Source organism: Hippopotamus amphibius, chromosome 3 (genome assembly GCF_030028045.1).
Source record: "Hippopotamus amphibius kiboko isolate mHipAmp2 chromosome 3, mHipAmp2.hap2, whole genome shotgun sequence".
Lineage (NCBI taxonomy): Eukaryota > Metazoa > Chordata > Mammalia > Artiodactyla > Hippopotamidae > Hippopotamus > Hippopotamus amphibius.
In genome coordinates, this window is record NC_080188.1 from 175,551,521 (window position 1) to 175,564,249 (window position 12,729).

Sequence of the window (12,729 nt, forward strand, 5' to 3'; positions counted from 1 at the left end):
AGTAGAAATGAGATATAAACTTGTAAAATAAGGGGAGTAACAGTAATTATCTTGCAGGTTATGGTAACAAGTGAGGTAGCATGTATGCAGAAGTGGCTATTACATAACAAATGCTTGAAAAAGGATAGTTTCCTTCATTTCTGGTACATAACTCTTTGTTATAGGCAGTTCTAAAATGACCCCTGGGGCTTCCCTGGTGGTGCAGCAGTTGAGAATCCGCCTGCCAATGCAAGGCACACAAGTTCGATCCCTGGGCCGGGAAGATCCCACATGCCACGGAGCAAGTAAGCCCATGCGCCACAACTACTGAGCCTGTGCTCTAGAGCCCTCGAGCCACAACTATTGAGCCCATGTGCCACAACTACTGAAGCCCACGCGCCAAGAGCCCATGCTCCGCAACAAGAGAAACCACCACAATGAGAAGCCCGAGCACCACAACAAAGAGTAGCCCCCACTCGCCACAGAGCCCGTGTGCAGCAAAGAAGATCCAAAGCAGCCAAACAATAAATAAATAAATAAATAGAGCCCTAAGATTCCTGCCTCCTGGTACCAACGTCCTATATAATCCCTACCCTGAGTGTGAGTGGGACACATGAATATGATGGATGTCACGGCTGTGACCACATTGTGTTGCATGGCAAAGGTGAAGGGATTCTGCAGATATAAAGTCCCTAACCAGTTTGGCCTTAATTTAATCAAAGGGAGGCTATCCCAGATGGGCCTGACCCAATCAGGTAAACTCTTCAAAGAGGGCTTGGGCCTTCCCTTAGAGAGAGTCTCCTGCTGGCCTTGAAGCAAGCCCGCATGAGTGCTACAACTGCAAGGAAATGAATTCTGTGAGCTCTGAAGAGACCCCAAGTCTCAGACGAGATTGAAGCCACAACTGAAACTTTGATTGCAGCTTCATGAGACCATGAACAGAGGATCCAGCTAAGCCAGGCCCACACTCTTGATCCATGGAAACTGTGAGATAATAAATGTGTATTACTTTAAAATGCTAAATTTTTTTGTAACTTGTTATAGAGCAATATGAAACTAACACACTCTCCCTCTACTTTCTCTCACTTTCCCTTATCAAATGTATTTTTAATTATTTTAATTTGTTGAAACAGATAATGTAAAAATGCTAGAATGAAACATTATAAAGTCCTTTCTTCTCTCTCACTCACATTCTCTCTTTCTCTCATACATGCATGCATGCACACACACACCAATTTTATAAATATAGAAAGTATCTGATTGGAAAAGAAGTAGTATCTAGCATGGCAATATTATTTTATTGGAACATATTTCCTCATCTGTAAAATGATATAATAATAATAGCGACCTTATAGGGTTGATAAGAGGATTAAATAAATTAATATCAGTACGCAATTTAAATCCTTGCTACTCAAAGTGTGATGTGACCAAGCGCAGTAGCATCTTGTAGATTTTTTTTTAATAAGAATTCTTTTTAATAAGATCTCCAAGTAATACACGTGCACATTTAAAGTTTGAGAAACACTTCTTAAATCAGCATTTATCACTCATGTAAGTGCAATATGATCATTATATTTCTAAAAAAAAAAAACTCACTCTTTTCTATAGTCTCTATCTTCTTTTCATTTGAATATAAAGAAATTATATTTGCAAACTGATTTCTATAGTAAAACTTGTTTGTGATTATGAGTCAGACTATGAATTAAGAAATTAAAAGAAAATACAACCCTAGTTGAGTTTGAGACTATTTTGCCCTCTACTCAAAATGAGATAGAAGTAGTAGTAGACAGCTAACAGTCACTCAGATCAAGGAGAAATCTTTTTCTAGATAGCATTTAATCAATCCAAGTACAAAAACAAAAAATGCTGATTACACTAAACATAAAGAGTACAACCAATGTGAACCTTGCCTAATAGTAATGTGAATCTGGTCTTTTACACTTAATTGGGCATGTGTCTTAATGGAAATCGCACTGTATTTGCCCTCTGTTGCCTTCCTGAAACTTACCATCCATGATACAAGTAACTAAATGCAAGTCTGAGGTCAACAAACAGACAGCCACTTTGAAATTCAAATGAAGCAATACCAAGCGCAGCTCAAGTTTCAGAAGCAAGAGCAATTCAGAACATGTGGCAGTATGTAAACATGACAAGGTAGTTTAAAAATAACCCCTATAATGTTGCATTGATGGACTTAACTTTCTGCTAAGATTCCTCAGCATTCAAATTAGCACCCTTTAACACACTTCACTTTTTCAACAGCATCTGAAAAATATGCAAAGATAGCTTAATTCATTTTACCTTAGATCTTTCCCAGGAAATTAAGAGCAATTTTAGTCCTTTTAAACCTGCATCTCTTTTTAGTTAAATTATAGGCTAAGGTAAGACAATTTAGAGTGACTTGAACTTCCACTTTTGCTTTGACAGGCAAATTGCTGAAAATAATTAAATAAAAGAATACTCCAATTCCCCCCAGCAGGAAAACATTTCTATGCCACCTCCAGCTCTAACTTTTGATATCTGCGTTGACATTAATGTCAATTACAGAACTAATAATAAAGTGTATGAAAATGTATGAAATGTCTGATCTATAAAAGAAAAGAAACTATTACTTCCTACTCTGTGATTTTTGTAGCTTTTTTAATATAGGTGATGGCTAACGGATTTTCAAAAGACAAGGTGACATCTCAAATAGTGAAAAATTAAGAACAGAAGTGAAAAAAATTTAGCGAAAAACAGAAATCTGATGACTTCTTATTCAGACCAAATATGAGAATGAGAAATTGAAATTTTTAACTGTTTTTCATATTTTCAAGTACAATTCTAGAAATGTTATCTCTATTTTTCTAGTCTTTCTCAGTACAAAATCATTTTGAAGCAATGTAAAAGGAAAAATATGTATTCATTTATTACTATAATTTTTATTGTAATAAATATATTTACATTTATGTATTATCTGTTCCTTTATTTATTACTATTCATACTGTTCACTGAGCAGGCAAAAATCTCACTAAGAAGGTGGCCATTGAGGAAAAATTAGAAAGAGAGGAAGGAGAGACCCATGTGGCAATCTAAGAAACAAGGAGTTCCAGACACAGGGAACAGCAAGTGCAACAGCCCAGAGGCTGACTGCACTGGTGTGTCTGAAGAAGAGCAAAGGACAGGTATGGAATTTGTGGGGCAGTGTGACAGGGTATGAGGTCAGAGAGGTTAAAATCAGATAGCAAAATCACATACGGCCTTGTAAACCATGGTAAAGAACTTTGGCGAGTGAAATGAAAAGCCAACGGAGGGTTTTTAGAAGAGAAGAAACGTGATCTGACAAATTTCAAAAGGATGACCATGGCTGGTGTGGAACAGAGACTAAGCAGGTGTGGACAAGGGTGGAAGGCGGGAGACCAGTTAGGAGGTACTGCAATAATCCAGTACAAGAAATGACAGGGCCAGAGAGAAGTCAGATTCTGGATTCTGAGATTTGAAGCCTAGGAGTTGCCACTTGCTGACAGGGGAAGACTAAAGGCTTGGTTGTGAGAGAATCAGCCTTCAGTCATTTACTCCACCTGGAACACATTCTCTCTGTGGAACAGAAAAGAGAGAAGCGAAACCATCACACATGCAAGCCTCACAACCAGCATGGATCTGTGACTAGCCAGGACCCCTCTGTGGTCTCTCCTGAGTGTGTGCACAGCCTTGCACATGTACACAGCCTCCAGACCACCAGTGGTATGTGGAATCTGAAGCCCATTCATTCCTTAAATCTCCTTATTGAAATTCTGAGCAATCTGTTACTTATGCTACTTAAAACCTCACACTACTTAAAGCATCGGCCTTTCTTTTGCCATAAAAAAATCATTATTGTTCCCAACACCTTTCCAGAAATATGGAGTTTTTCTACCCGTGCTCCAAATCAAGTGAGCCCCTCTCGGGGTGAAAGCAAAGCTGCTAGTTTTCACAGCTTGCCTGACCTTGGCAAAACTACCAGGACGATAAGCCGGTGGCGGGAAGGAGCAGAAAGGCAGCAGCCTCGGGGGTTGAGGCGGTCCTCACCCAAGGTTCAGTAGTTTTTCCTGAATAAATGCTTCTCAATTTCTTATAAGAATTTGGGTACCTTCTCACGTCCTTAACTGGCTGTTTTTTGACAATTTTATTGATGTTCATCATTGCTTTTTAAAATATATATATTTTTTTAAAGTCACCTATTGGATTTGTTACAATACTGCTTCTGTTTTACGTTTTGGTTTTTTGGCCCCAAGGCATGTGGGATCTTAGCTCCCTGACCCACACCCCCTGCATTGGAAGGTGAAGTCTTAACCACTGGACAGCCAGGAGAGTCCCTATCATTGCTTTTTGATAAGTAGATTTGCCAAGCTCCGCACTCAAGCCATTGTGCATTGAATACATTTTAAATTTAATGTGCCTGAGCAACCTACTAGAAAATGTCAGAGAAAAATATTTTTAAACATTTCTAAGTCCAGCAACTGCCAGTATGCTAAAATCACTCTTTTCTTTTGGCTGTTAACCTGCCTTTGTTGAAGAGCTTACTCAGGTGGCCTTAAGTAGAAAAAGCCTCTAAGCTGAGTACACAGCATTTGCAAAGACACAGAAGCATGTCGGGGAACTGCATGGTTAAGTGTTGGTTGGGTAACTGTTTTTAGCTCCCTTTCCTACTACAAATGATCTCAAATCTCTTATAACTTAAAAATGCCCTTTTTTTGGTCAGATGCAGTCCAATGCTTAGAGTCCAATCCCCTTCCTCATCTTCTCCATCAACGTTCTTGAAAGAACAGTTTGAACACTATTCAAACTTCTCCCCTTCCTCATCTCCAGTTAATCCTCAATCCACTACAAGAAGGCTTCTTTCCCAACTTTACTAAAAGTACCCTCAGAGGGATCCGGTAGCCTCTCAAATCTACCAAACCCAATCAACGATTTTGGGTCCTTATCATACCGAACACCCTTGTTCCATTCGTCCACACTGCACATCACTTCCTCCTTTTGAATCTCCACTCCTCAGTCTCTTACTGCATTGTCTTAGCTCTCCTCGTATTTGTTCTGATCACTTTTCTGCAGATCCTTTAGCTGGACTAAAAGGATTTCTTAAACTCTACTTTTTAAAAAAATAAACTTATTTATTTATTGGCTGCACTGGGTTCTTCGTGGCTGCTCACGGGCCACGGGCTTTCTCTAGTTGTGCCAAGCGGGGGCTACTCTTCATTGTGGAGCATGGGCTCCTCACTGCAGTGGCTTCTCTTCTTGTGGAGCACGGGCCCTAGGCGTGTGGGCTTCAGTAGTTGAGGCACACGGGCTCAACAGTTGTGGCGCACGGGCTTAGTTGCTCTGCGACATGTGGGATCTTCCTGGAGCAGGGATTGAACCCATGCCCCCTGCACTGGCAGGCAGATTCTTAACCACTGCGCCACCTAGGAAGTGCCTTAAACTCCACTTTTATCACAACCCTCCCACGTTTTCTCCCAAGGAAATTGCAGCCATTATCATTGCTTCATACTGATGACTCTCAGCCTTTTATCTCCAGTTGTAAAACTTCTCTCACAACTTAAGACTATTTCTAATAACTGAAAAACAGTTCCACTTTAATGTTCCACAGTGAGGTCATATTCATTGATGTCTGAAACTGAATGAATCTCAGCCCCACCCCCAAACCAACTCTTCCCAGGTGTTACCTATCTCATTTGTTGGCATCAACATCATCCGGTCACCTAAACTAGAAACCTAGAATTAATCTATGATTCTTCCCTCTCCTTTCTCTTCTGCTGCCATGACAACCAATTAAGTTATAAGCCTCATTGCTTTTACCTCAGGAATATTCTCGAATCTCTTCTGCCCCTCATTCCTTACATTTTGAGGTAGTCATTTCGACATAACTGTGTCAAAAGAACTTTGTCAAAATGGCTACGTCAAAAATGAAGCTTGAGCCCAATTTAGCTCTCTGCCAAGACTGGAAAATGATGGCCTATCCAAATACTTCCTACATGATTTTAAGATCCTGGCAGTGAATGTTTCTAAATTTTGCTGATTAATAACAAACCAAAACTGGGATCATTTGGTTTGCCATTTACTTCTAAATGTGTCAGTTTTCTAGCAATGTTACTTTCCATAAGTAAATGGTTCTTCCCTTAAAGTGCGTGTCTACACAACTTTCAAATCTCATCAACCCTAAAGTAATTTTCAATGGATCAAAAAATACCTTTCCAAGACTAGAATGGCAAGACAAAATGCATGGTAAATAAACTAAAGGTGTGCTTGTGTGTCTGAAAGACTTCAAGAGAATATTTTGGCTTCCAATAGAGTTTCCACAACCTGTCATTTAAAGAAGTATGTGTGGCTTCTAGCTGACATATCTAAAATATTCTATAACTAAAGTTCTTTTTCTTTTTAATGTACCAGTTTGTCTGCATGCTTGAAATCACTCTTTAAAATGCTTTCACATAAAACAAAGCTTTTTGTAAAACAGGTCTCGTATTTTCATATTATATTGCATTATATCCTTCTATCCAAAGGATATAATGATTTTAGAAGGATCTAGAATATGATCTAGAAAACGTGAGCTCTATAATACTCTGTCTGTAAAGAGAATACTAAAAATACTACCTTTTAAGCAATTAGGAGCAGAGTTACAATTCAGTGGTTTAAAGAAGAATATGGGCATACCTCATTCTACTGGTTTTTGCTTTACTGCACTTGACAAATATTGCGTACTTTACAAGTTGAAGGTTAGTGGCAATCCTGGGTCAAGTAAGTCTATCAGCACCATTTTTCCAATAGCATTTGCTCACTTCAAGTCTCTGTGTCACATTTTGGTAATTCTCACAATATTTCAAACTTTTTCATTATTATTTCATTTGTTATGGTGATCTGTGATCAATGACCTTTGATGTTACTATTGCAAAAAGATTACAATTTGCTGAAGGCTCAGATGATGGTTAGGATTTTTTAGCAAAAAAAGTATTTTTTAATTAAGTTATGTACATTGTTTGTATATATAAGGCTACTAAACGCTTAATAGACTACAGTGTAGTGTGAACATAACTTCTGTATGCACTGGGAAACCAAAAAATTCACGTGACTCACTTTATCATGATATTTGCTTTATTGTAGTGGTCTGGAACAGAACCCACAATACCTCCAAGGTATGCCTGCACCTTGATTTTGTGTGTCATGATAATTCATGGGCTTTAGAGTGAGACTGCCATAGGTTTGAACTCTGTAGATTATACATTTTTACTCCTATGACCTCAAATAATTAAATTTTTTTAGTCTATTTCCCCATATGTAATATAAAGATGATAAGAGTCATTTCTCAGGACTAATGTGAGGAAAATATGATACTAGGTCTATTAAATATGAAATACATTATAGACCTCAAAGCAGATGTTTAATCCATGTTAGTAAGTTATCCTTTTTTTTTTTTAATATCCTTCTTTTAAGTTAGTGGATAGAAGTTAGGAATTTTTATTTACAAAATTAGAGTAAAGGCATAATTATGTGATACTCAATTGTATATGTATTTTTATGCAGTAGGTCTAGTCAGTCTATTGTTTTTCTTCTCTCCCAATTCTAGTTCTATATATTTTTCATTTCTAAAGGAAATGGCATTTTTGCAAGATATTTCCTAAAATGTGTTCAAGTAACTTTCTGGTAGATGCTTGTCACACCTGTTTATTCTTCTTCCTGAGAACACAGCTCAATTACATTCCCCAACCACCCCTGTGGTTCTTGTTTAGCAGAAAAGAATGTGCACATAGGTCTGGCCCCAAATTCTCCTGCATGTGACCTCCGGTCTTTTCCTCTTCCTGTTGGTTGGGATAGAGATGACCACAACAGTGTTCCCGGAAGTCTTATATAAAATACAGTGGAGTAACACAAGGGAAGTAAGGGCTGAACTCTGTGATCACTAGAAAACTATGGAAGTGACGTTCTGTTACTCCAAGCTCAGGACATAAACGGCATTGCAACTTCCACCTTGGTTTCCTGGATTGCTATCTGGAGAAAGCTAACCATTACACCATAAGGACACCCAACTGGTTCTAGGGGGAGGCTTACGAAGAGAGGAAGAGAAGTTTCTTGCCAACCGCCAGCATCATTTTGGCAGCTATATGAGTCAGCCCCTTGGAAGCTTCTCCAAGCTTTCAGCCCCACTCAATGAAGTCTTCAGATAACTACATTCCCCAGATAATATCTGACTCTTCATAAGAAACTCTTAGCCAGAACTGACTAGGCAAGCCTAATTTCTGACCCACAGAAACCATCCATGACATAATAAATGTTTTTTAAGTCAAGGAAAAAAAAAAAAAAAGAACTCTGACCTCTACTTCCAGCCACATGTAAAAATTTAAATGTATCACAGACAAATCATCAAGGAAAAAAACCTGACAGGGAACTCCCTGGCAGTCCAACCCCTGCTCAGGGAAGTAAGATCCCATAAGCTGCGTGGCACAGCCAAAAAAAAACCTGACAAATCAGACTTCACAAAAATTAAACTTCTGTTTCTCAAAAGACATTGTTTAGAAAATGAAAAGGCAAACTACAGAGGGGAGAAAATATTTGCAAAACATATCCAATAAAGGACCTTTACCAATAGAAATCTTAAAAATCAACAGGACAAATAACCCAATTTTAAAATGGGCAACAGATTTGAAGAGAGTCTTGACCAAGAAGATAAAAAGATAGCAAATATCATAAAAAAAAGATGCACAACAGCATTAGTCATTAGGGAAATTCAAATTAATATCACAAGACACCATTATACACCCTCTAGAATGGCTGAAATTTTAAAAACTGACAATACCAAACGTTGATAAGGATACGAAGCAACTGACTCGTCAGGAAGGAAAACACCACAGCTACTCTGAAAAACAGCTTAGTTGTTTCCCATAAAGTTATAAACATAAACTTACTATAAGTCACAGCCATTCCACTCGTAGGTATTTACCCAAGAGAAATGAAGGCATATATTCACCAAAGACTCGTACTCAAATGTTCATAGCAGCTATGTTCATAGCAGCTCTATTCCTAATAGCTAAAAACAACTAAAAGGTCCACACATAGCTAAAAAAAACTAAAAGGTCCACTAACTGATGAATAGATAGATAAACAAATTGTGGCATATCTTTACAATAGATTACTACTCACAATAGAAAGGAACCACCTATTGATACAACACATATAAATCTCAAAAGTATTATGCTATGTGAAAGACACTATATACTAAAGTCTGTACTGTATGATTCATTTTATATGAAATTGTAGAAAAGTCAAAACATGGTTACGTAACACAGATCAGTGACTGCCAGAGACCACAAGTGAGAGGAAATGATGGACTGTAAAGGGACATGAGGGGAAACTGGCCGGGCAGGGTCGGGGTGGGGGGGGAGTTAACGGAAATATTTTATATCATGATTCTTGTGGTGGTTATACAGATGTATATCCATTTGTCAAAATCCAATGAAACATATACTTAAAACATGTACATTCTGTTGCATGTAAAGTATACCTTCATAAATGCTTTAGATGAAACACTTAGAATAATGTCTAGCATAACAAGCACTCAAGAAATATTAGCTAAAAATAACATTTTTATAGCAATAAAAGAAATGGTTTCACAGAAAGACTGAGAATTCTAAAATGCTTTTTTCAAAGATAATATAAATTAAGAAATTTTCTTTTAATAAACCCTACTCTATAAGCATATAAGATAAAGGTTAAAAGTAAAGATGCATCATTTAGCTCTAGTTTCTAGAAAAAGTACTGAGCACAGAGCCAAATGAAGTGCGACTCTCATGAGGTCAGTTAGCATCTCTCAGCAGCATTCATGTAGTAAACAGAGCAGATACCAGCTAGTATTTCAAAAAAGTGAACAGTCAGTGATAAGGCAACAACAAAAAAGTCAGAACTGAATAATGTCAAATGAGGAGTAGGACATGACATACCACTGAAATTCTAAAAACACTTGAGAGAATTTGAAACTTCTCATTAAACACTTCAAAAGTACTTAAAATAGGGAGAAAGACAGCAAAGTTAGGCTGTCAAATTTAAATAGTTGCATAAGTGGCACTGGGGAGCATGCCACCAAGGAATCAAATGGACCAAATTCTCTTCTGCATCTAGTAGAATCTAATCTAGGAGTAGCAGAGACTACAAAGAATCACCACGCCTCGCCCTACCCCTCACACAGGCACACAGACACACACACACACCTTGGAGGATTGTAAGTAAAGCAGCTCTGTAAAGAGAGGGAACTGAGTAGGTTTCACTTCTTACCCTCTTCTGCTTCATCCTCCTGGGGTGACAATGGGCCCCCTCCACTAAGAGGAGTGATTGGTTCCTCCTTCTCAGACTCTCGCTGTAGACTCACCACTTCATATATTGCATCCCCAGCATTGGTATGGCCTTTTCCCTCAGACTGAGAAAAACATAAACATGTTTCAACATTAGAAATCTGAAGGAAACACTGAAAGACGGTGTATTTCAATGGTCATTAAAAAGAGCTGAAATGAAGAGCAGCATGTCATGTTTGATCTACAGCATGTCTTGAAGTGGAGAAAAATTTTTAAAGTGCGTTGTTCTTCACATAATATTCTAAACATATGTTTCTTTTAGTAATTTTAACCAACACAATGAAACCTACTAACCATTTTGAGAAAACCGGATTTTTAATCAGAAAAACCTGAGACACCCCAGATTCCAGGGCAGACATAAGCAAGTGATACTGGATTCTTAGGACAGACCACCTTGCCCTAAGGTAAAGAGAAAGCAACTATATCCATCAACTAACACATGGAAGTAGACAGTTTTCACCTTATAAATGGTTTACATTCTAAAGGGCCTTTTTTTAAGGAGGAAAATTTAAGACAACCGCCAATTAACCAACCTAGCATGGCCCACAAGGCCCTAGATAAACTGGACCTTGCCTCTCTCTCCAGCCTCATCTCACACGCAAAGGCTGTTACTACATTTCAGCCACTCTGGCCTGTTTCAGCTCCAGGAACTTTACATCTGTCCCCCACTCAAGGCCCTGGGACATCCTTTTCTCTCTGCAAGACAGCGTTTCCTCCTCCTCTTTGCTAACTCCCATCAATCTTGGATCCTTACCTCCTAACGTCACTTCTACAAAGAATCTACACTAAGTTCCCGTGTTTTTGATTCTCATCATACCATGTCCTTCTCCTTCACTGCACTTACTATAACATATTCTATTTTTTATTATTATATTTATTTATTTAATGGCTATCTCATCCACAAAAGAGGAAGCATCATATGGGCAAGGATTAAGTTGACTTTCAATCAGAAATAAAATGGTACCTGACACATAGTAGGTACTCAACAAATATCAGCAGGATGAATGATCAGACTAATGCTAAAATATGAATTTTAAAGTCAGATAGACCTGAGTCTGAACTCAAATTTCACTACAAATAAAAGTGTGGTCTTGGACAAAATACTTAACTTTGCTGAGTCACAACAGCTATATCAATAAAATGGAAATAAACCATCTCAAAATTATTAAGAAGATTAAATATAATAATACTTTGGGGGGAGAGGGGGTATGGAGATATATGTATAAATACAGCTGATTCACTTTGCTGTACAGCAGAAACTGGCACAACAGTGTAAAGCAATTATATTCCAATAAAGAGCTTAAAAAAAATAAAAAATAAAAACATGGTATGAAATGACCTAGTTCCTGGCATCATCATCATCATCATCATCATAATACCTTGAACATAAACGAAGTGCCTGGAACAAATTTTTATTACTATTATTATTATTTCAATTTTTACACCAGCATACTAGACTCTAAAGAACACAAAATAAGAATATAGACATATATAGAGATATAATTATCTCTAATATCTACCTGTACTATAATCATTTAAATTATAAAAATATAACTACTTTAATTATTCACTGTTTTCATGAATTATTTCTGAACCATAAATCAAATTTCAGGTGCATTTTTAAGTCATTTAGCAAATAATAAAAGGTAAAATTGTCCACTGCATTAAACATAAAAAAAAGAAGACAGCTATGGAAAATTAAGTGGTTAGGTTTAAAGCAACCAAATTTTTATTACATTTCTACTATATTCAAGAAACAAAGACCTCAGTTCCTAGAGCAACCACTAAAGTAATTATATAAAGAAATATAATAAAAATGAAATAGTCACTAAATGCTCAAATAATCCAAAAGATGACAACAAAGGAGAAACAAAGAAATGTAAAATAAGAAATAAGCAGGAAACAATAAAATGGTAAACTAAATTTAAACATATCAATAGTTATGTTAAATATAAATTGCCTAAACATAACAATTAAAAGACAGAATTCTCAGAGTATATTAAAAAGAAGACACAACTATATTCTGTCTTAAAAAAAAAATCACTTTAAATATAGTGATACAGGCAAGTTGAAAGCAAAATGAGGTTAGAAGAGATAACATGAAAACACGAATCAAAAGAAAGCTGAAAAGACTATATTAATAAAACACAAAGTGCACTTCCAAGCAAGAAAACAAGAAATCACTAGGTATCAAGAAGGACACTGCACTATGTTAAAAGGAGCAATTCAACAAAAACACATAAGAATCTTATAAGTGTACGCACCTAACAACAGGATCTCAAATATGTGAAGCAAAAAATTCATAGAAATGAAAGGAGATGGACAAATCCACATTTACAATTGGAGACATCAACATTCCTCTCGCAGTAATGAAAAGAAGAGGTATACAAAAACT

General features: G+C 37.1%; 1 protein-coding gene across 4 annotated transcripts in view; it reads right to left on the bottom strand.

Moving 5' to 3' along the window:
* Positions 1–12,729, bottom strand: part of RABGAP1L (RAB GTPase activating protein 1 like) — a 665,842-nt gene that overhangs the window by 530,372 nt on the left and 122,741 nt on the right. For all 4 annotated transcript variants that reach the window (XM_057728667.1, XM_057728668.1, XM_057728669.1 and 1 more), the window contains exon 11: positions 10,258–10,399. In XM_057728667.1, the coding sequence (XP_057584650.1) occupies positions 10,258–10,399 (142 nt within the window). The remainder of the gene's footprint in view (positions 1–10,257; positions 10,400–12,729) is intronic.